The sequence below is a fragment of the Prunus mume genome, linkage group LG8 (genome assembly GCF_029339155.1).
Source record: "Prunus mume cultivar Tortuosa linkage group LG8, ASM2933915v1, whole genome shotgun sequence".
Classification (NCBI taxonomy): domain Eukaryota; kingdom Viridiplantae; phylum Streptophyta; class Magnoliopsida; order Rosales; family Rosaceae; genus Prunus; species Prunus mume.
In genome coordinates this window covers 12,591,144-12,617,916 of record NC_142705.1, presented here as the reverse complement: position 1 = coordinate 12,617,916, position 26,773 = coordinate 12,591,144, and the positions used below count along the sequence as shown (strand labels likewise).

General features: G+C 36.1%; 5 protein-coding genes across 8 annotated transcripts; all 5 read right to left on the bottom strand.

The window, feature by feature from the left end:
* Positions 1 to 95: 95 nt before the first annotated feature.
* LOC103339510 (transcription termination factor MTEF18, mitochondrial-like) lies at positions 96 to 3,315 on the bottom strand. Of its 2 annotated transcripts, XM_089043146.1 has the most exons (2): positions 1,488 to 3,315; positions 96 to 502 (listed from the first exon to the last, which is right to left on the bottom strand). In XM_089043146.1, the coding sequence occupies exons 1-2, from the start codon at positions 2,964 to 2,966 to the stop codon at positions 497 to 499; spliced, it is 1,485 nt and encodes a 494-aa protein (XP_088899272.1). In that variant the 5' UTR covers positions 2,967 to 3,315; the 3' UTR covers positions 96 to 496. The 2 variants fall into 2 exon arrangements, with proteins under 2 accessions (XP_088899272.1, XP_008241027.2); XM_008242805.3 differs by lacking the exon at positions 96 to 502 and having other exon boundaries at positions 1,052 to 3,313.
* An 849-nt stretch (positions 3,316 to 4,164) lies between these two features.
* On the bottom strand, positions 4,165 to 7,177 carry LOC103339509 (transcription termination factor MTEF18, mitochondrial-like). 2 transcript variants are annotated; one of them, XM_089043147.1, is made up of 2 exons: positions 5,075 to 7,177; positions 4,165 to 4,318 (listed from the first exon to the last, which is right to left on the bottom strand). In XM_089043147.1, exons 1-2 carry the CDS (start codon positions 6,776 to 6,778, stop codon positions 4,271 to 4,273), a joined length of 1,752 nt encoding a protein of 583 aa, XP_088899273.1. In that variant the 5' UTR covers positions 6,779 to 7,177; the 3' UTR covers positions 4,165 to 4,270. The 2 variants fall into 2 exon arrangements, with proteins under 2 accessions (XP_088899273.1, XP_008241026.2); XM_008242804.3 differs by lacking the exon at positions 4,165 to 4,318 and having other exon boundaries at positions 4,916 to 6,796; positions 6,873 to 7,177.
* A 3,494-nt stretch (positions 7,178 to 10,671) lies between these two features.
* Positions 10,672 to 13,103, bottom strand: LOC103339431 (transcription termination factor MTEF18, mitochondrial-like). The gene has a single exon (XM_008242727.2). The coding sequence runs from the start codon at positions 12,693 to 12,695 to the stop codon at positions 10,929 to 10,931; it is 1,767 nt and encodes a 588-aa protein (XP_008240949.2). The 5' UTR covers positions 12,696 to 13,103; the 3' UTR covers positions 10,672 to 10,928.
* An 864-nt stretch (positions 13,104 to 13,967) lies between these two features.
* On the bottom strand, positions 13,968 to 18,510 carry LOC103339430 (UBP1-associated protein 2C-like). Its single transcript, XM_008242725.3, has 7 exons — positions 18,216 to 18,510; positions 17,852 to 17,972; positions 17,526 to 17,669; positions 15,884 to 16,080; positions 15,691 to 15,766; positions 14,344 to 14,633; positions 13,968 to 14,235 (listed from the first exon to the last, which is right to left on the bottom strand). The coding sequence occupies exons 1-6, from the start codon at positions 18,350 to 18,352 to the stop codon at positions 14,367 to 14,369; spliced, it is 942 nt and encodes a 313-aa protein (XP_008240947.2). The 5' UTR covers positions 18,353 to 18,510; the 3' UTR covers positions 13,968 to 14,235; positions 14,344 to 14,366.
* A 5,216-nt stretch (positions 18,511 to 23,726) lies between these two features.
* Positions 23,727 to 26,487, bottom strand: LOC103339429 (uncharacterized). 2 transcript variants are annotated; one of them, XM_008242723.2, is made up of 7 exons: positions 25,632 to 26,487; positions 25,300 to 25,519; positions 25,138 to 25,214; positions 24,989 to 25,028; positions 24,722 to 24,776; positions 24,487 to 24,592; positions 23,727 to 24,269 (listed from the first exon to the last, which is right to left on the bottom strand). In XM_008242723.2, exons 1-7 carry the CDS (start codon positions 26,217 to 26,219, stop codon positions 24,057 to 24,059), a joined length of 1,299 nt encoding a protein of 432 aa, XP_008240945.2. In that variant the 5' UTR covers positions 26,220 to 26,487; the 3' UTR covers positions 23,727 to 24,056. The 2 variants fall into 2 exon arrangements, with proteins under 2 accessions (XP_008240945.2, XP_088898307.1); XM_089042181.1 differs by having other exon boundaries at positions 24,487 to 24,556; positions 25,632 to 26,480.
* Positions 26,488 to 26,773: the final 286 nt, after the last annotated feature.

The window sequence follows — 26,773 nt, the reverse complement described above, 5'->3', positions numbered from 1 at the left end:
ATTTTCCTTTTTAGGTAACCAAAAACTACGAAATTTTGTAACGACAAGAAATGGAACTAAAGCCTCAAGTTGGGTCGAGTAGAACATCTAAATCATAGCGCCAATTGCTCTTTAATCCAATAAGAAATGGAACAAAATTGAGATAGCACATAACATAATCTTCTCGACCTCAAGAACAGTGAATCTGTTAATGAACATGCTTTAGAATGCTTCAAGGCTTCAACAAACTCATTGAGCAATAATCCAACTACCGGCACAGCCAGTTCGAAAATCATGTACACCTTCCCAATAACAATTACTTCCAGGCATTCAATAAAATTTAGAAACGAATGAAAAAGGCGAGAGTAAAAATCTCAACCAAGCTAACAGTTTTCTCTCAGAATAGGCCATTTCCTTCATTCATGCTTTCATGCAGAGACTACAGCAAACATGAGCCACCACTGCAGATCATTGCTCTACCTTTTCATCTGTTTTTGGCAACTCGTGGCCAAGAGTTTCAAATCTGTAAGACAAAATATGGGAAGTATTTTGACAGATAATAGGTCAAATTTCATGTAAACCATGCATGCTATTTCTTTTTACCCCAAGCATTCTCCTTATGCAGCAACATGAAATAACAATAACTCAGGTAAAGCACTGCAACTTTTATAAGACTAAAACCAGATAACTGTTGACCTATGGTAAAAGAAGTCAAACTGATGACATAAATTTTCAGGGTCATCTCATGATGATAAGCTATTTCAAGCTGAACAACTATTGAATGTGGAAGTGCAACCAGCTGTGGTAAAGTGGCGATGTACTCAGTAAGTCATAACTAACAAGATCTTGCACATCGGAAAAAAAGGGTGAAATTAAAAAGAAAACTGCATCAGATTATAGAAAAAATCATTAAATGACTTTCACCATTATAAACCGAGACTGATTTCTCTCAGAATATATATATATATATATATATATATAAGCAAAACAGAGACTGATTTAGCATCTATGTAGAACATGGACGGTCAATTACTTACGACAGGAAATGCACACATACACGAACACACACTTACAAGGTACAATAACCTGGTGCTAAATAAACTTTGCTTGTCATATGTTAGTATCAACTTAAGAAAACCAGTAATGCAGGAAAAAAACAAAACAAAAACAAAACAGTAAAAGCAATGAATACTTTAGTACTTGGAATAAATTTCGTTCTCCAAATCCTGCCAAACTTGAGGACCACTAGGATGACGATTTACATAATATTTTATAAAATATGTATCTGAGCAAGAAATAATAGTGTTCAAGGAAAGCCCAGGATCAGCTGTTCCGTGATCTTTGAGCCAATTGTACATGAATATCCTATGCTGGACCCTTTCAATTTTATAGGAAAGATATCTTGGGAAGGTCAACAAGGATGACAGGGGATAACCCAATTGTTTTACAAGAAAATCAATCTTCAATTCAATGACATCCTTTGTCTGGTTAAGAATTTGAGGGCTTACTTTAATCATTTCACAGACATCCTCCTGACTCAAACCAGCTTTCACAATGCAGTCAAATCTTTCTTGAAGCTCCCCTCCCTTTCCTCGAAGCGCTTTTTTCACTTTGTTTGAGTTGTCTACAAATCCTATATCTAACAAGAACTTAGTCTTTTGTGTCTTTGATATATGCTTTTCTCCTGAGCCTGGAAATGGATCAACTCTTTTGCCCAAAACCCAATTCTTCAACTCTTGTGGGTTCTCCTGGATGTATCTGCACAATCGTGTCTTTCCAGTGTTCAAGGTATTGAGTAAGCTGTTAGCTTTTTTCAAAGAAATCGAGCCCAGTAGCAGGGGATGGGAATGGACAATCTTCCCAATCTCTGAAACCTTCATCTCAATCTCATTCAGGAACAAAATGCACTGTCTCAAATTTGTAATGAATTTCACAACTGGAATCTGTGGAAATTGTAGAAACATTGAACATAACTGGCTCTTTGTGGATCCAAATTTCAGTAACAATCCAATTAGTGAAATTGTCCTTCCCCCTGAACCCTCAAATAAAATATATGGGTGCTGGCCAATCAATTCACCCAAATGCTCATTGCTGCAACCCATCTCACTAAACAACCTTAGTAATTCAAGCATCTGGCTCCAATTATAAGAACTATCTGCCGATAAATTCCCCTCAATCCAATTGGTTTCAAATCCAATACTCTTCAAGTTTTCTAATGCCTTAACAAATTCCACATTTACATCCCCAATGAAAAGATAAGGACTAGCAACAAGAAACTTAATCAAAGTAGGTTGGCTAAGACCGAGTTTTTCATAAGCTTTAAGTTTTGATAGCAAAACCTCAAAATCATATTGAAAGACTTCTGTCGCTTCCTTGTAAATCTTTCCTATCTTATTGCGTGCAATCCCATAATGACATAGAACAGTATAATTGTGAACCAACAACTGATCATCAGACAAAAACATCAAACTACGTGGAAGAAGAGGAAAATACTCAGAAGGTTTCAAACCCAAGCTTTCAAAGAAAGGCTCAAATTCGTTAATAGGGTGGTACCTCAAGAACCGGGAAATTTCTCGCCCAATTTCTTTTTCATTATTCTTTTTCATAAGAATCTCTTTTTCACTATCAACCCGTTTCAAAAGTTTGTCCAGAAAATGCGGCGAGTTTTTACTCATATTCTCTGCATCCATGAAGCGTACCCCTCTTGTACCATGCAAATAATCCAGCAATGCAGCTTGCGCTTCTTTTTTAATGGAACCAGATATTCGACCAGCATTTTTTTCATCACCAGTTGAGGACTTATCAAAATTTTCTGAATCTTTATCTTCAGAAGCCCTTTTTGTTCTGTAAAGTCTAAGGCTTTGGGCATTGGAGAAAGACCCAATTGGCTGAAATGGGGTTGCTGATGATCTAAGGTGGTTCTCATAAAAATTTAAAGAAACCCATTTGAGAATAGATGCCACTCTGAGTTTCTGCAAATGGGTCATGACCAGTTTGAAGAGAATCCAAAAATCCCCAGATTCAGCTTAAAAGAAATGAATATGAAGTCTTTCGATGAAATATTACCTTGCAATTTTGAGCAACACTTAGGCATGAGCTCACTCCTCAAGAAAGATTTAGAGCTTCAGCAGCAGGAGCTTTTGGTACTGATGCTTATTGAGTGGTTGCCTTTCCAGGGGGTTTTGGTTGCAGAACTCTCGTCGCCAGAAGGGTTTAAGATTTTTGTTTTTTTTTTTCTTGTTTAGGTCAATAGGGTTTTATCACTTAACGTGCCCAGTAGAAGGACATTTGTTTGGTTAATCTCGGCCTACTCCATTTCCGTTCTTTCTATCATTTTATTTTGGGACAAATCATAATTTTAGGAAGTTAGGTCCAGGTTAGTTGTGGGTATATTTTGTGGGCCCAGTCAACCTTTCACGCCCTGTCCAGTTTGTGAAGTTAAGATAAATTAGTAGAAAATAGAGGATAAATTAATCATGAAGGGATATATATTAGGGTGTTCATTTTTTTAAATAAGCAATATTTGGGGAGACGAAACCGAACCTAAGTCCATGGATGTAGGGGTAATAAGATGTTTTAGGAACATGTCATGGTGAATGCTTTGCATACACTATGTTACATGGTTTTTCTTTTTTTCTTTTTAAATCAAGTTTTTTTTTAATATAATAATCTAAATTACACGAATCTACGATGAGAATAATTCGATCTTGGATAAAAGGGGTGAGCGCATTGCCTCACCAAGTGCCCCTTGTGAAGTCAAAGGAAAACAGCAAAGAAATGAGCCTCCGAAAAAGGCAAACAAACTGCAAAAGCCCCGTTGCCGTGGAGTGTTCATAATCTTTAAACATTAAAGTCCCTGAAGGCGGGGTGAGATGCCGCCAGATAAGACGAGCTGTTAGCTTTTATGTAGAAACCACCACGATCTCATTCTACCCAGGAAATCAAAGCATGAGGCAAATATGTGGTTTCACCCTTTCATCTGTTTTCTATCAGTTTCCTGAGAAGAATTTTTCTTTGGCAACTCATGGCCAAGGATTTCAAAATTACTACAAAAGAAAGATGAAACTTAACATATAATAGCTGAAATTTAACTAACGCTCATTGCACCAACGATTTTCCTGATGCAGCAACATCAAATTAGAATGCCCTTGGTAAAATCACTGCAGTCTTTTATAACACCGAAAGTTCAAATCAGAAAATCAAACTCTGATAATAGATGTCAAAAAGGGAGGACAGGATTTCAGGTTTGTGAGGTTAACAGTTTTACTGAGTACGTGAAAAGTACAATATGCTATATGCAAAGTGGAGATGCACCAAAATTGACAAAACCACGAAAGCTCTGCACATAAATGAAAACTCAAATGTCAGTATGTGAAAAACGAAGAGAAGAGTTGCATTATAATAGTGATGATATTACTAAATCATTTCATCACTGCAAAATGCAAACATCATGGAATCATTGAATCCCCAGCATGTATCAAGCATTCTTAACACCACATATACAAAATCCCCAGCATATACACTTATTGCCAATTGCTTTTGGGTCAGCTTCTCCAGCTTTAACATTGTACCCCAATGATAATTTATCTGCAAGGTCTAGTTCGACCAAACGTGACAACGTGCTCCATGTCACGATATTATTGAAACACATATTTTTGGTTCATTGGGATCACATTTGAGGGGGTTCTTGAGAACAGAGCATGGACATTTTAGAACCTGTATCTAAATACATAAAATCCTCTAACTTTACCCATTGCCAATTTGTTTCTGTTGGATGCAACTTTAACATTAACATTATGCTTAACGGATAGTCAATACTAAATATATACACAAAACACACTTCAAACAACCTGGACTTAATTCTATTTTGCCCGTGCTTGTTCTTATGTGCTATATCACCTGAAAACTGTTAATGCTCAATAAAAATTTCAGCATGTAAAAGAAAAAGGATCATGTATATTAGTACCAACTTGGGATCACCCAGCAATGCAGAACCTTGACAGGAGAAGAATATAATATTTTAATACTAGGAATAAAATTTACTCTTGAAATCCTTCCAAACTTGAGGACCAGCAGGATGATGATTTACATATACCTTCAAAAATTTAGCATCTGACATTGCAACAATAGTGCTCAAGGCAGGCCTAAGGTCTACCTCTCCTTGACCTTTGAGCCAATTGTACATGAATACCCTAAACTTGACCCTTTCAGTTCTATAGCAAAGATATGATGGAAAGGACGCCAGATATGATATGGGATAACCCAAATGATTTACAAGAAAATCAATCTTCTTTTCTATCACACCCCTTTTCAGGTTAAGTATTTGCGGGGATACTTCAATCATTTTACAGACATCCTCGCGATCCAAACCAGCATTCACAATGCAATCAAATCTTTCTTTAAGCTCGGTTCCTTTGCCTCGAAATACCTTCAGTGCTGCTTTCATTTTGTTTGAGTTCTCTACAAAACCTTTGTCTAACAAGAACTCAAGCTTCTGTGCCTTTGATATTTGGTCCTCTTCGGCTGCTGGAAGTCGCTCAACTCTTCTGCCCACAACCAAATTCTTCAATTCTTCTGGGTTCTCCTGTATGTATCTAGACAGGCGCTTCTTTCCGACGTTCAAGCCAGAAAGTAAGGTGTTGGTTTTTTTTATAGCAATTGAACCCAGTAACAGGGGGTGAGAACGGATAATCTTCCCAACCTCTGCAACCTCCATCTCAATCTTATTAAAGACCAAAAAGCAATTCCTCAAATTCAAAACAAATTTCGTAACTTGAATTTTTGGAAACTGCAGAAATATTGAATATATCTGGCTCATAGTGAATCCAAATTTCCATAAGAATCCAATTAGTGAAAATGTTGTTTTCCCTGATCCCTCAAATAAAATATCTGGGTGCTGACCAATTAGTACACCCAACTGCTCATCACTGCAACCCTTCTCACTAAACCAATGTAGAACTTCAAGCATCCGGCTCCAATTATAAGAATGTTCTTCCAACAAATTCTCCTCAATCCAACAGGTTTCAAATCCAGAACTCTTCAATATTTCCAATACCTCAACGAATGCAGCATTCACATCCCCAATTAAAAGATAAGGACTAGCAACAATAAACTTAATCAAAGCAGATTGGCTGATACCTAGTTCTTCATAAGCCTGAAGTTTTGATGGCAAAACCTCAAAATCATATTGAAATACTTCTATTGCTTCTTTATAAATCTTTCCTATCTTATTGCGTGCAATCCCATAACGACACAAAACAGTATAATTATGAAGCAACAAACCATCATCAGTCAAGAACATCAAACTACGAGGAAGATAAGGAACATACTCGGAAGGTTTTAAGCCCAAGCTCTCAAAGAAAGGTTCAAACTCATTTATAGGGTGATACCTCAAGTACCGGGCAATTGACCACCCAACTTCATCTTCATTTTCATTATCCACCCTTCTCAACAGCTTCTCAAGAAAATGTGGCGAGTTTTTACTCATATTTTCTGCATCCATGAACTGCAAGCCTCTAGTACAATGCAAATAATCCAACAATGCAGCCTGTGCTTCTTTTATAATAACTCGAGAAATTCGAGCAGCATTTTCTCCATTAGACGTCAGAGTGTTCTCCAAGTTTACAGAATTTTCCGTTTCAAGACCTCTTCTTGAACTGTAAAGCCTAAGGGTTTGGGCATTGGGGAAAATTGGCTTAAGTGGGGTTCTTGATAGTCTAAGGTGGTTTTCAGCAAAACTAGAAGAAACCCATTTCAAAACAGATGCTGTTGTGAGTTTTTGCAAACGGGTCATGAGCATTTCGATGAGATTCCAAGCCTAGTAATTATTAGAAGTTAGAACCCAAAAGGTGTTCTCCACTGAATAGAATGAACATGACTTCAGAAAATATTACCTCAGAGATTTTGATGGATATGCGGCAACGCCTCTCTACTGAACAAGACTCAGAGCTTCCTCTCTAAATTTATCTCATACTGCTGCTGCCTTCTGGTTGAGGGTCTGGCTTACAATATTTTTGTTGCCGAACGGTTCTCGGTCTCCGACTCTTTTTTCTCTTTTGCTCAAAAGTCTGAGTCTCCGACTTCGCAAAGTTAGGGGTTTTAGAAATAAGGGGCACCATTCAAAATTGGTCGGCTTCTTGGGGGGTTGTTGATACAAGTTGGGGAGGGATGAACTACCTCTGCTGCAGAATAAATATTCTTAATCACTTAGAAATATAAGCCCTTTGCATATTAGAATGGGAATTGACACTCAAAAAATGTCCTACTCTTAGTTTTTTGAGATATTTAGTCCTACCATTCTTAGCATTAAAACTATATATAAACTTACACGATTTAATTTTTATAAATAAACCCAAAAAACACTCAAAAAAATGACAGTTGGCCATATTGAATTTAATTTTAATTATTAAATTACTTTAATGCCTTATTGGGTGTTTAAGGTTTTCTTATGAAGTTTTGAGATTGAGTTTGTTTTAAGAAATCAATGACAGTTTTGTAATTTAAAAGAAGTTAAAAGTCTTTTTGTTATGTTGTAAATGAGATTTAATTGTATTTAAAAAGTTCATTTCTTATAGGTTTTTTTATAATTTGGGCTCCTATATTTGGTATAATAGTAAACCTCCTTAGTTTTTTTTCTTATATTTTAAAAGGCAATAACAAAGAACTACTATCTCAAGGGCCTATTGGTACTCCAAAAATAAGGTTAACTGGTGTTTTGACCCTTGAACTTGTCCCTCACTTTCAATTAACCCCATATCCTTATGTTTTTAGAAAATTAAGGATTTATACTTTTGTTTTTCTTCAATTTCCCCCTACCATCTAAATCCTCAACATTTCATCCAATTTTCAATTAAATCATTTAAAAAAAATTGACAGCAATAAAAATCGAGTTTTTCTATTTAAACCCCACATTTTCTTTGTTCACCCCAATAATTAAATCATTAAGATCTTAAGTTTTATTATTGTGTAAAAAGACAAAAAAGTTCATCAAACTTAGTACTTAACCCTAATACATCTATATACACACACCACACACTTAGAATAAACATCTATAAGAGCACTGCCAGCAATTACGTCCAAACAGTACCCATATTTGGTGACTAGGCCATGGATTTACTTGCTCAATTCCAAAGTAAATAAATCAGCTGAAACACCAAGAAGGTTGACAAATCAAGAGACTCGGGTGGAGCAATCTAAGCCTCATCTCATTGAAAAGATCCAGCGCTTCAGACATCTTAATTATCCTGTCTTCAGTAACCTTCAATCATTGCATTGTAAGAGACCACATTATAATGCCTGCCTTTTGGTTTGGAGGTTTTGGGTTGGAAGACATGGGCCTTGCTGTGACTGAAGAACAGGGCACGCAAAGGAGGAGAAGTTGAGGGCCTGTGTCTTTGTAATGGTCTTGTTGCAATGTGTTAGGTGTAGTGCAAAGTTTCTCTCATACCAAGGGAGAGGATGCTCTATTGAAATTGTGTGTGTCTTCTTTCTTTTTTAATGCTGCAACATGATAGAGGGATGGCTGATTGTAGTTTGCACCTTATACTTTCATCTATATTATTCGCTGACAACATTGTGATTACTAGTTAGCATGGTTTTGAACTCAACCAAAAAAAAAAATTTATTTTTTTACTTTTTGTATATTTTTTTACAAGAAATATTGAGGAAGGAGAGATTCGAATATAGGACCTTGAGGGATAACTGCTTCTAATCATTTGGGCTATGGTGAAGGGCAAGATAGCGGGGTGTGGGGTGTGATGTTGATGAGTTTTTATTTTTTTATTTTTTATGCTGAGTGTGTATTTAGGGGTAGTTTGGGAAGATAATGAGGTTTTCTTAGAAATTGTGAAAATTTGAATTAGAAGTTGGGGTGAACTTAGAATACGGGGTGAACAAAGAAAAATGCGGGGTTTAAATAGAAAAACTCTAAAAATCAGAAGAAGAAAAAGACACTAAAGAAAAGAGATCCGAGAACCCGAAATTCAAGATAACCACAAACCCGAAACCCTTCGGTTTTTCATCCTTCCCCACAAACCCGAAACCCCCTCGATTTCTTATCCTCCCCCTCCCGCGCCCGCCCAACCCTAAACTCCAGTCCCTACCTACCATTCACTCGCCATCCTCTAAGCCACTGCCAAATGACAACCCCCATTCCCACGCCAGCCTGCAGAGAGAGAGAGAGAGAGATTTTCATTTTTCATTTTTCATTTTTTTAATGTATAAAATGACCATTTTGCCCTCATTTTTAATTACAAATTAGATGAAATATTGTGAATTTAGACGGAATGGGGAAATTGGCGGAAAAAAAAAAGTTTATATCCTTAATTTTCTATAAATAAATAAAAATTATAAGGGGTAAATCGAAAGTTATGTACAAGTTTAGGAAGCAAATCATCATTTAACCCCCAAAAATATGTCATCCCACTCTTCTTTCTTTCTTATATAACTAGCCTCTCTGCATTCCGCGCCTGCGATAGGCTTTTTTTAAAAAAAATTTAATTTTTTTTAGAATTAAAAAAGATAATGGGTAGTTGTGTTCCATAAAAATAGGATCTATTATTTGATTTATTATTATTATTTTTTATTTATAAAAAGTATGAATTTATCATATTATCTTCATTTAATTAATAATTTTAATTGTTAATATTTGCATTAACCAAGGACATTTTCTGATATTTTGAATGTTTCACCATTCTCTGTCTTTTGCTATATATATAAAGATAAAAAGCAATGGCAAGGAATTTACAACTTAAGTAGTTAAGGGCAATATTAGCCACGTACTTACTTAACATCATGTGTTTGAATTTCCTTTTCCTCTAATATCGCTTTTATAAGAATAAAAAAAAATAAAGATAAATAATGAGTGCACAGGATAAAGGATAAAAAAAGATTTAAACAAAGAACAAAGAGTAGTGCAAATTTTCTTAGCGATTTGTTTATATTTACATCCAACAAGTTTTTAGTGAACTATTTTATAATGCTTGTGTAACAAATACACGAGAAGATTGTGAGTGAAAATGCTAGCCACTCATCTAAATAGCCATGGCATGCAGTAAAATGTTTTGTAGTGTAGCACTACCCATTTCCTTACGACTTTTTTTATTAACTTGGAAAATATAAAATGTCTTTTGCATACATGGACTTGTTATGCATGTAGCAGTGATGCAAAACCTTCCAATTCTAATTCCTTGTAATTCTGTTTACATTTTCATTTCAATGAAGAACAGCACCTCATTTCAACATTTTTTTTCTTTCTAAATTTTGGTTTGATTACTTTCTGTCAGATAAATTTACATAGCCATTCCATGATTCTACATTCCAACCAAATAAGTAAGAGAGAGAGAGAGAGAGAGAGAGAGAGAGAGAGAGAGCACAAACAAGAAGGAACAAACCCGAGTGTACAGTTCAGTTTTGTATTTTCAGTCATCTGGGTTCTGGATCAAGTTTAGAAGAGGAGCAGTGGTGGAGTTTTTCTCATTAGCAAGATGATGATAAACATAGCAACAACACACCAAGTACAATTCTTCTACAGCGCTTGATTTGTAACACGAATGATGGCGCGATGCAAAACGGCTTCGAGCTATGGCATCACCAAAGAACAACTCCTCCAGCTTCACACACAACTATTAGGTTGCATATGCATTTGATTATTTGAAATTGTATATTTTTTATTTCTAATTTACTAATCTCTCCTAAACTATAACATATATCTCACATTCATCCTTAAATTTGAAAATGTCCCAATCAGTGTGTTTAAGGGAAAACATACAATATTGCTGAAGTTCAAAAACTTGAAGGCTTATATACACAGTCAATCTTTCCTTGCCGCATTTCGCTCAATTTCTTTTAGCAATTCAATCCCAAGAGCTTCAATAAGAAAAAACTAACATGCTAGCATCAACTTGGTGATAATAAACACTGCTGAACCTTCAGGAGAATCAATGAACATTTTATTCCTTTGAATAAATTTTTCTCTTCAAATCCTCCCAAACTTGAGGACCACTAGGATGATGATTAACAAACTTCCTCAGAAAATATATATCTGAGCAAGAAACAACAGTGCTCAAGGCATATGTAGGATCTGTTCCATGATCTTTGAGCCAATTGTACATAAGTACCCTATGCTGGACCCTTTTAGTTCCATAGGTAAGATATTTTGGGAAGATGAGTAAAGTTGATAAGGGATAACACAAATGATTTACAAGAAAATCAATCTTCATTTCAATAACATCCTTTGACTGGCTAAGAATTCGAGGTGATAGTTTAACCATTTGGCAGACGTCCTCAGGATTGAAACCAGCTTCCACAATACAATCAAATCTTTCCTGAAGCTCATATCCGTTGCCTTGAAATTCATTTAGAGCTTCTTTCATTTTGTTTGAGTTCTCTACAAATCCTATGTCTAACAAGAATTTAGCCTTCTCTGTCTTTGATCTAAAGTTGTTTCCACAGTCTAATGGCCTAAGTCTTCTGCCCAAAACCCAGTGCTTCAATTCTTGTGGGTTCTCCTGGATGTATCTACACAAGCTCTTCTTCCCAATGTTCAAGTGAAGAAGTAAGGTGTTAGTTTTCTTCAAAGCACACGAACCCAGTAGCAGGGGGTGAGAACGGATGATCTTCCCAATCCCTGCAACCTCCATTCTGATCTCATTCAGGAAAGAAAAACATTTCCTCAAATTCAAACCAAATTTCATAACTTGAATTCGGGGAAACTGCAGAAACAGTGAAGATACCTGGCTCATTCTGAATCCAAACTTCAGCAAGAACCCAATTATTGAAAATGTCCTTTCCCCTGAAGCCTCAAATAAAATATCTGGGTGCTGGCCAATTAATTCACCCAGCTGTCTGTCGCTGCAACCCATCTTACTAAGAAAACTTAGAACTTCAAGCATCCGGCTCCAATTATAAGAATTTTCTTCCGATAAGTTCCCCTGAATCCAACTGATTTCGAATCCAAAACTCTTAAGTTTTCCCAATAACTTTAAAAATGAAGCATTTGCATCCCCAATTAAAAGATAAGGACTAGCAACAACAAACTTAATCAAAGCAGATTGGCTGAGACCAAGTTCTTCATAAGCTTGAAGCTTTGATAACAAAACCCCAACATTGTATTGAAAGACTTCAGTGGCTTCCGTATAAATCTTTCCTATCTTATTACGTGCAATCCCGTAATGACATAAAACACCATAATTATGAAGCAGCAAATTGTCATCGATCAAAAATATCAATTTTTGAGGAAGAAGAGGAACATACTCGGGAGGTTTCAAACCCAAGCTCTCAAAGAAAGGTTCAAATTCATTAATAGGGTGGTAGCGCAAGAACCGAGCAATCGTCTGCCCAATTTTCTTTTCATTATCCGCACTATTTATAAGCTTCTTGAGAAAATGTGGAGAGTTTTTACTCATATTCTCTGCATCCAGAAACTGTAAGCTTCTAGTAAAATGCAAATAATCCAATAATGCAGCTTGTGCTTCTTTTTTAACAGCACGAGAAATTCGACCAGAAATTTTGCCATTACCAGTCGAAGTTCTATCCACGTTTTCACAACTTTCAGTTACAGGAGACCTTTTAGTTTTGTAAAACCTAAGGGCTTGGCCATTGGGGAAAGACCCAATTGGCTGAATTGGGGTTCTTGCTGATCTAAGGTGGTTTTCATCAAAATTTGAAGAAACCCATTTGAGAACAGATGTTGTTCTTAATTTGTGCAAATGGGTCATAACCAGTTTGATGAGAAGTCAAGCCTAGTGATTATCTTGGGCCAAGATTCAGCTGAATATAAAAGAAAGTTGAAGTCTTTTGGGATGAAACATAGTACCTTGGGACAATGGGATAAAGATGAAAATATGCGGGCAGATGAGCTCGATACCTACCGCTACACAGAGAGATTTAGAGCTTCAGCTGCAGAGTTTGCCGCATTGCTGCTGATTGAGAGGCTGATTCAATTCTTGGCATTGATCTGCGAAGCAATTCAGCTTCACTCAAACTGAATTCCTCGATTGGTTCTCTTATCATATTGCACATCACCGGCGCTGGGAATGATGTTTGAAAGCCACTCGTCCATCCAATGCAGATGTAGGAGCCAAACTAAAAAGAAAGAACACGAGCAGATATTGAGCGAGCTCGTCTAAAAACCACCGTTTGACACTTCCTCAAAAATAATTCATTAAAAATCTATTATAAAAAAAATTATACAAATTTATAAATAAACTCAATCCTAAATATGTATTTATAAAAAAACTCAAACACTATTTAAACATAAAAACACACCCAAAATCAACCCCAAAGTCAACAATTGTATATTTTTTGAGTGTGTTTATAAATGGGTTTTGAGTGTGTGTAATGATGGATTTTGGGTGTGTTTATAAAATGTTTTGGGTGTTGGGTTTTTTTATAATTTCAGCTCTCATTTTGGGTGTTTTAGTGAAACTCCCAAAAAATTATGCTCACATGTCATACTGTCATTGGTATGAATGTAGGAGCTCCTATTTACAAAGGAATGATGAAGACGTGATGGGGATGTAGAAGCTCCTATTTACAAAGGAATAAGTAAAACATTTTCCTCGAGCCAGTGTCCAAATTAAAAGAGCAGGGACAAGAAAATAAATATAAAAAGTGTTATTTCTAAATTTATATTCTGACTGGGTTTATATTATGAAAAAAAGTGTGTTACTTTATATGCAATTGATTATGAAAGTCGAATTAAACTACTAAATTAGTTTTAAACTTTTTTCAGAACTCTAAATTAATTTTAACATTTAATTCTACAAAAACAGCAGCATAATTGGCATTTTGTACATTTTTCGTTTACAAAAATAGTTTTTTTCTTTATTCAAATGAATGATTTAAGTAAATTGAGCATCCAATATTGGTTGAGCATTTACTAATTTTCATATTGTAAGGTAGTGACCCTTGTTTGAAGTTCTCCCATTTGTGTTCTCATGGAAATGTACAGTTCATCTCTTCTCAAAACAGTGTCAACAAATTCGGCCTGAATAAGAAAGTTTGCACATATGGATTGACAGATACATTTTAAACTATAGTACAGTATCTCATTTAACTATGTCTCCCCATCCCCATATGGAAAACATTATTCCAATTATAACATTAGAAAAAAGTAAACTATACCTACTGACAAATGAAAGATTTTCAACTATTCTGGCCTAATATTACAACAGGAAGCAAAATTTCTAGTAAGACATCTCCCTCACAGAAACATAGCTTCTATGCCATCTACGACTCCCAGCACACATTAGAGGCCTGCAAAACCAAGCACGTCAAGTAGAGAGAGAAATATAATCAGAATTGGCCGTAATCATAATAAAATCATGGTAAAAATGAAAGAAGGCAAGGGAACTTGAATATTACCACATCCTGAAAACTGTCATCAGTCATTGTTTGCCAATGTAATATGGATAGGGAATTTGTGATTGTGCCTGGTATGGAGCTGTGGGAGGACTTGGGTAAGAAGAATCAGGGTATGCTGCAACAGTTTGAGGATAACCGTAGCCAACAGGGGTTGCACCTGCATGTGCTTTTCCAGGCTGGGGATATCCAGCCGCTAGAGGTAAGGCCATCGGAACCATTGCTGGGGGTAGCTGTGCTTGTACTGTTCTGCCCTTGTGGGAATCAGCCAGCTTCACAATGATATTCCTCCCCTGCAACCAAACATAAACTTTAGGCTTCCATGTGCTAATAGGAATTTGTTTGCCAGGGACTACAGATCTAACCACAATGGCAGATACATAGAAGCTGCACTAAGCTACGTTACCTGATGAAAAACAAATGAATCTGAGAAATCAGGTTTCTTTCTTCTTCTTGTTTTATAAGAAAAATATCACAATTAATTCATAATGAATGCCCAAGCAAGATGAATTAACAAAAGGAAACGTCCCTCAAATTCTTAGACAAATAAGCCCATAAAGTCATCCAAATCTGCTCCTATCCGAAATAATATCCCTTTCCTCCCTATTTTCTTCACATGCTCTATTCTACTATAATTATTTTAGAAATAATAAAGAAACAGTCAAACTACAAAGGATATTCAGCAGTTCGTTCCTCAACTTGAGTTCAGACAACTCAGAAGGCATTTCTCGGAGCTGGAACCCCAACAATACACCATGTGGTCACCACCCCAAGAAAATTACAACAATACAAGTAGCATTATCGAAGCAGGGGCAACCACCATGTTGTGAAAAAAAAAAGTTACATAAAATTTGCAAATTCAAAAAGACATAAAAGCTAGAAGCGAACATTATCTAGCATATAATTAATCATTTTTCAAAGCATGCATGGACAATTTCACTTAAGCAACCTCTTCCCAGTCATATCCCAAACACAGTCCCATTGCCCAATTTCATTTAGTGATCATTTGCTATAATTGAAGCAACATGAACAATGATCCCTAAGGATAATGAGGTAAAAATACGTCTCAGAAACCAAAACAAAATCTGGCATGAGGCCATTACACATTATTCACATTTAAACAGAAAACATGGACAAAAACATTGAAAATCATTCTCATGTAGTATTTGAAATTAAATATTTCCAGGAAAATAAATTCAATTTGTTTCTAAAATCATACAAATATTTGCATGCCCAACAACAGAGAACTATTTTGGGCATAAACCCACTCGGGATTATTATCGAAGGATCATGCATTTAGGAAGCTAAATTAAATGCTACCAATTGACATAAGGCTTATCATTCACTAACCCCAAGGGTCTTTTGCGGATCGTCTATGGCCTTCTTTGCAGCCTCCACTGTCCTGTATGTAACAAAGCCAAACCCACTACAAAGGAAAGAAAAACACAATCATTGCACAGTTGGCAGCAAACATATTGTGGAAAGGATCCAGGTAGAGAATATAAGTTTTTCGACATAATGTATGACGAAAGTTTAATTATACCGTGACTCATTTGTATCTTTGTCATATGCAACTGAACCCTCTTCTATATCACCATGCCTGCCAAAAAAGTGGAGCAGCATCTCACTTGTGACATTTGGTGACAAGCCCCCAATGTAAAGTTTCCTCTGGGTGAGATCAAGGGTAGCACTTGTCCCACTTAACCCCTCACAAGCTAGATTACAAACAGCCAGGCGACCCTGAGGAAAATAAAAAATTTAAGTAACTGAAAGAATATAGAAGTGAAAATAAAACCCTGTCATGGTTCACAAAAGGAGTCAGAGCTATTAATTGGCTCATCTAGGCATAGTAGGCTTCCCAGGCAAAGATTTTTATTAATGTTTAAAAGAAAATTACATGTTAAAGACCGAATTACGAGGGGGAGAATATAAATGAATATATATATATATGTGTGTGTGTGTGTGTGTGTGATACAATTTTACCTGGTACAGGGAACAATACAGTACATGAAAAGGAAAAGGGTACATGGTTCACTAGTCTAGTTTCTTTGGTATGAATTCGTTGGGGTAGGCATAGTCAGTGATGTAATTTGGGTCGTCGTGAATTATTCTAAATTTTATATTTACATAATAGATACTTTATATTACAAGTTTAAAAATAGCATTCATTGAATGCAACTAAATGAATATATCAAGAGGTTGACTTAAATGACTACATTTCCTTTTATTCATGGGTTTGGACTTACCACCTACATATCAGAAAATCTATTACACCTTACAATCATCTAGAATGTTAGTTTCTACGATTTGGGCCGTGAACCAGTTCGTAGTTCGGGAGGGTGAGGGGAGTGAATTAGGTAACACTACCTTTTCTTTATTGAAACTACAATGCTTTTATTTTATAGGAATCTCTCCCCTTAAAAATGTCTCCTAGCCATCTCTCATTTGTTATTAGTTATAATATTGTCTCTATAACTAAAGTTGACTTCCCATTCAATTTTCTTAAGAACGTATATGTAATTACCCTATAAAGAATTTTGTTAACTAGCATTTAGTTAACTAACCTTATAGGCCAAAATAATTTAAAAGTTCTACTAGTTTCCTTAATCATGTTAACCACAAAAACCATAATAGCCAATATCCTCTAATAAAGGCCGAAAAGTAACAATTAAAAGGGGTTTGTGTTGCAACTACAAAACAACTTTACTTCAGTTCTTTTTCTCTTTAACAGTTTACATTGTTGCTCTTTCAAATAGAAAAAAAAACTACTAATATTTGACAGATAGCCAACCTCACACATATAACCTTTTGCAATAGAAATACATAATTCAGATAATAACATTAAATTTCATTTCCTTTTCCTCATAAGATTATGCTCCACAGCTCAAATGAAAACAACTCTGAGTTTCAGGACAAAAATGGAATAATAGGCTTTCCAACCAAGTTACCCTTATGTTTCTAGTTCACTATTAGGGTAGCTTGGTTGGAAATCCTACTGTACACAACATGAGAATACACAGTCAACACATCCTTACTCAAATGAACACGACCCTACTTTATCTACATGGTAAAATCTAGAGAAAGCAAACAATCAAATTCAAATTTTTGTGGGTATGTTGATCATTCACACATGGACAAATTGAACGAACATACGAAATTAGACTCGTAATGTGGTAAATGCTTACATCAATCAACTTGCTAGGTGCTCTGAGCGCATGCTGAGTTGACTCCATATACTTGTAAGTAATAAAACCATAGCCGCGTGATTTCCCGCTTGCTTTGTCATAGATGACAGCCCCTTCCTCAATTTCTCCATGCTCACTAAATGCCTGAACAACAAAAACAGAAAAGACCCTTCAATGAATGTTCAGCAAAATACAACAAGGCTTCATGGTCATATCATATATACGTATATATACATTCTTTTGACAAATTGGGTGTCTTTAAGTCAATATGATATGCAGTTGTGAGACAAGCATGACATGCAAAGCACAACGAGCAATGCACTCACAGCACGCAAGGTATCTGATGAGGTATTCCAAGCCAACCCACGAACAAAAAGCTTTCGATGAACAGGATCTGCACTAGCAACACCCTTAATTTCTTCTGCAATTGAAGGATATTGGGAACCTCTATATGCCCCTCAACATGCAACCAAACACCACATGCACAGAGTCAATCACACAGCCACACAATTCTCTTGGGGACCCCTTGTACACCATACAAAGCATTCTCACATGCAAAATGGAGCTCAATATTCAAATTCAATGACCCATTATTGAAATATCAAGACGAAAGGGATCAAATTTAGAAAACACATAGAAATTATTGAAAACCCAATTCAGAAAAATCACAAATTAAAATGTTTAACGCACAGTTTAGCGAGGAGATCGACGAGCTGGGGTTTAGCAAGGGGGTCAAGCAAGGAGCGCAAGTGGTCCTCTGAATATGTTGAGATTTCTTCACCGTTGCCCGAAGCCTCTTCTATCTTTCTCTTCTTTACGTCTTCCATTTGCTTTCTCTCTCTCTCTCTCTCTCTCTCTCTCGGCAACAGAGCAGTGCGTGCGGTTTGTTCTGTTTTGTTTTACTCGTTAGGGCATGTGGGTCTTCTTCTTCCTAAATTTTGTTCTATGTATGTGATGGGAATTCTAATATGGGCCGAACCAGCCCAATCCAAACCGATCCTTAAATCCAGTATGGATTTTGCTTTGTTTTTAGAATTCCAGCACCTAAAGTCTAGTTCGATTCTCTGCTCATATTGCTTGTTTCAAAGAACAAAATTATGTTTTAACATTACTGTAAGAAGGCAAATTCACTGTCATGGCCAACTGAATATATAGAAAAATATTTGACTTTTTGTTTATTACTAAAAGGCAGGTGAGGATAACATAATAGGAAATGGAGAACATTTTAACCTAATATATCTACCTTCCATCTCTCCGATCCCATGCTATAAGAATACTCACGGTACATGAATTCAAGAATCATATTAACCAACGTAATTTTATGTTCCAGAAATAATTTTGCTTTAATACATTAAAAAGCCTAGAAAATTAAAGTAAGTCCGCATAAAGTAACCAAGTAGTTACCAATAGATAATGGCGGACTCAAGAATTTTTATAGGAGTGGGCTAATTTTTTTTCCCCCAGATCTATTATAGCGGTTGTTGGAACGATGGTGAAGAAAAAAAAAAAGTGAAACAGAGAAAGAATAAAGAAGGGAAGAAGGAAAGAAGAAGAAGAAGAAAAAAAAAAGAGAAAGAAGAGAAAGAAAATAGAGAGTGTGTGAGTGATTTGAGGAAAACTCACAGCTACCAACCCATGAAGCTGTCAAAGCTCGTTGATTGATGGCTCTCGAAAGTTGCATCACAGGGGCTCCAAATTCAATCCAATGTTTGGGAGTATATTTGATTTACAAAGAGGTGGCTTATTTCTACATATAGAAATGAGCTAATAGTTGATTTATCTAGATTGGGAGTACAATTAAGCTTTAGTCTTTAAAATCAACACTTCGTTGGAGTGTGGATCCGCTATTGCCAATAGGAATGGGCACAATTTCGGGTCAACACAACCGTATCGCCTAATCTAATCATTTGAGGGTTGGGTTGCCCTAATAATAAATGAGTCATGAGTTCATAAAATTATAAACCATTTTGTACGGGTTGAGTTATAGGTTTGAACCAAAATTTAACAGTGAGTTTAATTTTGAGTTAACCCGACCAAACCGCCCAATCTAATCACAAAAAGGTTGGGTTGGATTGGATTGGCCTAATAATCAGCTGATTTTGGTCTAAAAAATCATAAACCACTATATATCGGGTTGAGTTACGAGTTGGGACCAAAACCAACCCAACCTAACCCATGCCTACCCCTAATTACCAATACACCTAATATATATGTGTCTGTGAAAATAGGAAAATATTACATTAATAATTTGCTGTAAATTAATGCGTCATTTTCAATATAATACTGACACACTTCTTCACCTTTATATCCATTGTGATAGTGTCTCTACCCAAAGCCTTATATCACCACCTTCAAAATGTTAGAGAGAAGATAATTGGCTTGATGATTTACCATAAATAAGGTACAAACTCCTTAACCTTGTTAAGAACATGTGCTTCTAGTGAGCCATGTATGGTCAGGGTAGCACCCATATGGTTTATATGGCCTATGGTAGTACTTTGACCCATTTTTTCTTTAGGAATCTCGGGAGGAAACACTTATTTTGTTGGCTTGTGTCATACTTCTTTTCTAGGTGTTTCTTTTTTCAAATCATCATGAACAGTTTCGTTCATTGAAAAAAAATTCAGTTTTTTTTTAATAAATTTTTTAAGGCGGGTGTGTGGTGCAGTTGCATAATATAAGGACATTTTACAGTACAAAATTGCAAGTTTGAATACATGAAAAGCATGAAAACATTATGGTAAAAATAAGCCATTGTTGCAATATTAAGAGTCTTTATATATCTATAGGGTCGTAACCTTTTGTATGGCATGATGCAGTAGCTTGTAAGGTTCTGTGACTGGTGTTGATGCTCGGCATGCACCGAGCCGGTTCGCCCAATAAAAACACAACACATGAGCTTTGCGCATCGCACCGGCAGAAATGAGCAAATATCCCTCGGCCTCGGACTCTAAGCTGCCTTTGGAAATTCGTAGGATGCAAAATCAGCCACGTCAATGACAAGACCCCCTCTGGCCGCCGATCTGCCGTACCTCATCAAGCGTGCCCACGTCCCTTCAAAAGCCAAGTGCAAACCGCCCGATTCGCCACCTCCCCAGATGGGACTGCCGCCGTATGCAACAGGCTACTCTGCCCATACCCGCCCCCTAGTAGAAGTATACAAGGGTCATCGTGAGCAGAGAACGTGGACGAACCCCTACCACCCCGCATCTGACATATCTGATGTGACGCAAAAGGCTCGGCTCCGAGCCGAGGTGGCCGACTTGTAAATTAATTCATTTTTGGTTTTCCCTATAAATAGAACAGGAGTTTGATGTAGAAAACGGACTGGAACCCCTTGAATAAAGAAAGAAAAGCCTTGTTCCTTCTTCGCGTTCCATAGCTCCTTCAACATTGAACACTCTCTTGGAGTTACATTTAGAATATCTGTTTCTTTACATGTTAGCCACTGGAATATCTGTGGTTCAAACAACTGGAACTTTGCTGGGATTTAGAACCCTATGAGGATTTATGTGTGAGAATGAGCATTGAACAATTTGCTTTCTTGGGCTGACTTATCTTGAATGGAAAGTTGAGTGTTTCCAGAGCCTAGAAGCTGAAACCTGAGTATCACAAAGACTATTTGATGGGCCATCTTCTTTGCATGGACTGTCCAAGTTCTGAGTTTTCAACAAGTTATTACTTGTTTTTTTGTTGCAGTTGCAGATCAAACATCTTCTTGAGTTGCTTCCTTTGTTCTTCGATTCGACACTGTAAATTCCTCTGAATCTGTAAAGCACAAGTAAAAATGAATTTCCTTGTCTTTATGAAATTGAAACTACAACAAGATTAAAAGGTACATGACATTCTGTTTTCTATTGGGTCTCTGTAATATGGAAGTCCATCAAGTTCATAGATTTATTTTTTCTGATTTCTATTGGCCCTTAGAATTGCTAGACTGATTTGGTTTATGTTTGTCATTCATAAACCAGTTTACAGAAATCTTGACCTAAAAAACAACTCTAATTAATGCAGAGTAAAATAAAAAGGTGGTAACAAGAATCGTGCAATGGATCTCTCGTATGTACCTCCAACTTTCATGAAGACGTCTCTGGGCATCTAGTTGCAGTTGGTGCGCCTCCGTGATTTGCATGCCACTGCCTGAAAAGTTCACATCATAAGGAAGTTTTAAAAAAAAAAAAAAGGAATATCAAACTCAATTTCAAATCTAAAGAGAAAAAGTTGTTCATTTAGAATCATTATTGACGAACAGAGAACCAGAGATCTTGTGGGGGAAACAAATTTTTTTTTTTCCTGCCTTGTGCCATACTTTTTTTGTTGAATTTTTCTTCAAATCCTCGTACGTGATCAATTTTGTTTTTTGAAAGCATTCAATTTTTTCTTTTTTAAGGTGGGCGAGTAGAGAAAATTGGAGATGTCGTCAATAACATAAGAAAAAAAAAATTTGCTGCCTGCCATCGAAGTTTACTCAATTTAATTCTAGTTCATTGAACATTTACTAATTTTGTTAATTCACTCTTTGTTTGAATCCTTTAAATTCTTTCAAGTGTGACTTCGATGGCCTAGGCTCGTTTGGGACTGCTTCTCTAAGAAGCATTTCTGCTCATGCGTACTTCTAACAAAATCGCTTTTATTATAAAGATGTTGAAATTTTCATAAAAAATCAAAGTGCTTCCTGGAAAAGCACTTGGGAGTGCTTCTTGAAGAAGCACATGACAGGTGCTTCTCCAAAAAAACATTTTTATTACCAAGAAGCACTTCTAGACTTTTATGTTAAACACTGTCAGAAGCGCTTTTGGTTGTGAGAAAGCATTTTTAACCCGCATATGTCAATAATAAGTATTAATTAGCCTAATTTTGTTCTATTTTTCTAATTTTATTTTGTGACGATCTTGTGGAAGTAGTAAAAGAAAATTAATGAAAGATTTATAGTATATGATATTGTATTTTCTATTAGTGCTCTCTAATATGAATGAAAGTCCTTCAAGTTCAGATTTCTCTTTTTTTTCCTGCAGCAGAAGAAAAGGACTCTAGATTAGAACTAATGATAAAGCAAGCTGATCGAATCTGGATAAAATTAACCAAACCTTGTACTGTAGTGAAATCAGTTGTATAGAAATGCAAGCTGCAGTTCCAGCCTTTTAGCTTTCATGAAGAATTTTTTTTTGTTTTATTTTATTTTTTCTGTGTGAACGTTACTCTATTCACCAAGAGTGTGAAGAATTACAAAAGATGAAAAGCCCATAATAAATACAGCCCATCACCAGCAAATAAAGTACATGAACCCAACATAAAGATACAAACCAGGCCCAAATAAACAAATAAAGCTTAGAAAACATTAGACAAAAGAACCTTCAATCTGTGTTATATATATAGATCACTTCTATTGAGGGACACCTTTCATGGTCTCTACAATTTTTTTTTTCAATGATCTAAACATCTATTTTTTAAGTTTACATTCATAGATCATTCTTGCAAAAAATTAGACAAATTGGAAACCGTTTCAATATCCAATTGTGTCATACAAAATCAATGAACACAATGCTTCAAGAAAGTACTAAAATTTCAATAATTCAATTGAGTGATCAAATGATATCGAAATTCAAGTTATTTTTTTGTAGAGATGATATTTGAATAAGTATCTACAAAATAGACAGTTTGGATTAGTGAAATACAATATGGAATGAGCCCTACAAAGGTGTCCCTCAAATTCTTATTTGAGGGATTCTCAATAGAAGCTCTCTATGTGTGTGTGTATAAAAAAAAAAAAATATATATATATATATATATATACCTTAGATCTAGAAAATAGCAACACCCGCCGGCATCATATAGCACGTCATCGGCGCCACCATTGTAGATTCACCACCACCACCACCACCACCAAGGAGGAGCAACCGATAACAAGATGTACTAAAGATTTGAACAGAAAATGGGGGTAAGCAAGCCACCGGGGCAGGTAGGATCAACCTATGTATGTTTGGAAAATTTGAAAGATAAAAAAAAAATATTATTCTGAAGTTTTTTTATCTACCATAGGAAGAAAAAAAAAGTACATAAAATTAATCCTGCTCATTCCATTTTGAAATCCTGCTTGATCCATAAGTGGAAGTCCAAAATCTGTTGTGACCATGCACTCTTGTGTGCAGTATTAGAAACATAATCTTGTTGAGTCTTTTGTCATATTAAAAGCTCCAAGTATGACAAATCGAATTCCACACCAGCAAAAAAATTTCACAGTACAAGATTTAAGTATGATTACATGGAAAGCATGAGAACTTGAGGGTAACAATAAGCCATTGCTGCAATACTGCCACACAATAAGCTTTATGAAAATAACAAGAGTCATTCTATAGGATCATATCCTTTTTAATTGATCTCATCTTCTTGTTCTCCTTTGCTTTCTTACACAGTATAGTAGCATTTGAGGTGTTCTTGATTCTGTTAAGGGACTGAGCTTTGTTGGTTCGGGAGTTTTTAACCAAATGAGCACTTATGTCCGAGAATGCCTGAAAATTTTACTTTTTTGGACTAACTTATCTTGGATGGGAAATTGCTATTCCCAGAATCTTCAGGGCTTGAGACCTGAATGGCATTTAGACTATCTGATGGGGCATCTTCATGGCATGCGATGTCCAAGTTCTGAGTCTTAAACAGGTCATTACTTGTTTTTTGTTGCAGATCAAACATCTTCTTGAGCTGCTTCCCTTGTTCTTCGATTCGCAGCTGTAAATTTCGTTGAATCTGTTCGTCGAAATAAATAAATGAAATTGAAATATTAGACTAAAGTATTTTCTATTAGTCCTCGGCAATATGAAAGTGCTTCAAGTTCTGAGAATTCTTATAACTGACTTGGCTAATGTTGTCATTTACAAACCAGTTTACAGAGTTATTGGCCTCAACAAGGATTCTAATGCGGAGTAAAATAAAAATGTGGTCACAAGAAATTTAATAGTTGCACCTCTAACTGTTCATGAAGACGCCTCTGGACATCTAGTTGCAGTTGCAGCGCCTCTTTGATTTGCAAGCCACTGCCAGAAAAGTTGACATTATTGGGTTGTAAGATGCTGGTGTACATAGCAGTAAAGAGAAAAACATCAAACAGAATTCCAGTTCTAAAAGGAAAAAGTGTTCATATAGAATCATATTGATGAACTGAGAATCAGAGCAACAATCAGGGTAAACTGATGGGTTACGTTTTCATATCGAGCTGGGGTTCGACATTCAAAGTTGTTCTTTTCTCAGATTTCCCTGCAACAGAAGAAGAGTACTAGATTAGGAGATAAAAACAAGACAATCCAATCTGGATAAACTTTACCAAACCTTGTATTTTGTAACAAGAAGGAAAAAATCATGTCCATAAGGAACCAATACATGATTTCAACGCTTGTAAACAAAGTAATGAGACCTTAAAAAGTTCTAGCTGCTAAGGGCAGAATTGTTAAACACAATTGAACAAATACCTTCAGCAGTGTCCGGCAGATATTTTGCGATTCGATATTTCTACAAGAAGAATAAAACGGAAAGGGGAAAAAATGAATCAGACTCTAGGAGAGTAAGAAACAAGAACAAGAATGAAAAAGTTGAAGAAATTGCATTTAGTAGTGAATACCTGCAGATGACTTTTAACATGAAAGATGGTTAATCCATCCAAGCACATCATCTTCAGTATTGCCTTAGGTGTTGCTTCTACAATATGAATCAACAGATAAATCAACATACATAAATTCTTATTTGTATAGTAATTTAAAAAAGCTCATGTTGAGTTATTTACTGTCAGCGCCCCCAAGGCGATTTACACATTCAACGAACTTCTCGTGAAGATCTTGATTCCATCGAATTCGTGTTTTACTCGTGAGCACGGGGCTAGTTGAAGGAGAATCACCATATGTAGTGGAAACATTTCCAGAGGAAATGCTTGGAGATTGCTTTCCTTGCTGAGGAAAGAAGCTCAGCTGTGTAACTGGAGAAGTGCTGAATGAATTACAACCACCCTGTGCACAAGAAACTAGCCCATATGCATATCTTGATGGAGTGGTGGGGCATTGAAAAATCAATGCATAAAAACAGCAATAAAAGATGAATTATAGAATAGAATATACATACTGCTTGATCCTGATTTTCTTTAGGAGGAAGTGACAAGGAGGGTCTCCTAACTGAGGCAGTACTCTCTCCACGCAACTTATTTTGTTGATGTTCAAAGTGGTTATTGCTTGGCAAAGGGATTTGATTAGGCTTCTCTGAGGATTTCTGGTATTGATGATAGCTGCTGGGTTGAGATTTCACAATTGACTGCAGGGTGTTTCTGATGTCTAAATTTGGATCAGCTTGCTCTGATGAATCCATGGAGCCGTAGCTTTCATTGTAAGTTTGGCCTGAAGGGAACTGTGAATTACCAACCTGAGAGTGATACTGTGAAAACCCCATACAGCGCTCGGTGGCATAAAAAGCAGAAGCCGGCGATTCGAAGCGGCTCATAATGCTGGAGGGTGACCTAGGAAGCCCATGATTTTGAAGCTGTGACATGTTTGGCTGATCCTCGGTTGGCTGCTGAACCCAAATTCCCATGTTCCAAGCCTGTTGTAGATCAAAATTTTGAGAAGACTGGCTACCAAGTTCAAAATTGAAATCACTGATTAGTCCATGGCTCTGTTGAATAATTCTTTCTTGGCAATCAATCTTCTGCGCATTCATTTACAAAAGAAAGAAACTGAACCACAAGATTCACAACACCTCAACAAGAAGAGCAAGTAGAAATAGTAGTACAAGTTGTGCTCAATGTTCTTGCCCAACATCTGAAACCCTATCAAATTTCATTCTTTCAGACAAAGAAACAGCAATGTTGAATGCAGATTTATGGAAAACAAATACCCTCATTTATTCCACAAGACTTCATTGGCAAGCTTTGAATATAAATACATACAGAAATACTATGCAGTCCTTTTAACTATTCTATAAAGGATAGGCATGAGCAATGCTTATTGATAATAACTAAGCACAAAAACATTGAGAAAAAAACAACTGCCCACATCATAAAAAAAAATATTATGTGCATAAACCCTGTCCCAATAGGAAGGGCTTAGAATCAACATGCTACTGTGTCTCAATCACCAGAAGAATATAAAAAACCACAAAATCCAATTGGATAACGAGTTACAGAAGACAAAGCTAATGATTCCCAATATGTTACTATTTTATCGTTAAGATTTGGAATTGGAGAATAATATTAAGGCGGCATCTCTGTCTAC

What these genes read in the sequence shown, in the direction of transcription:
- LOC103339510 (XM_008242805.3), bottom strand. Translation starts at nt 2,966, where the DNA reads ATGACCCATTTGCAGAAACTCAGAGTGGCATCTATTCTCAAATGGGTT.
- LOC103339509 (XM_008242804.3), bottom strand. Translation starts at nt 6,778, where the DNA reads ATGCTCATGACCCGTTTGCAAAAACTCACAACAGCATCTGTTTTGAAA.
- LOC103339431 (XM_008242727.2), bottom strand. Translation starts at nt 12,695, where the DNA reads ATGACCCATTTGCACAAATTAAGAACAACATCTGTTCTCAAATGGGTT.
- LOC103339430 (XM_008242725.3), bottom strand. Translation starts at nt 18,352, where the DNA reads ATGGAAGACGTAAAGAAGAGAAAGATAGAAGAGGCTTCGGGCAACGGT. An exon ending in CATCAGATACCTTGCGTGCT is followed by an intron (nt 17,670 to 17,851) that starts GTGAGTGCATTG and finishes TTTGTTGTTCAG; the next exon opens with GCATTTAGTGAGCATGGAGA. An exon ending in AAAGATACAAATGAGTCACG is followed by an intron (nt 15,767 to 15,883) that starts GTATAATTAAAC and finishes TTTCCTTTGTAG; the next exon opens with TGGGTTTGGCTTTGTTACAT.
- LOC103339429 (XM_008242723.2), bottom strand. Translation starts at nt 26,219, where the DNA reads ATGAATGCGCAGAAGATTGATTGCCAAGAAAGAATTATTCAACAGAGC. An exon ending in TCGCCTTGGGGGCGCTGACA is followed by an intron (nt 25,215 to 25,299) that starts GTAAATAACTCA and finishes TTCATATTGTAG; the next exon opens with AAGCAACACCTAAGGCAATA. An exon ending in GTCTTCATGAACAGTTAGAG is followed by an intron (nt 24,270 to 24,486) that starts GTGCAACTATTA and finishes TTCGACGAACAG; the next exon opens with ATTCAACGAAATTTACAGCT.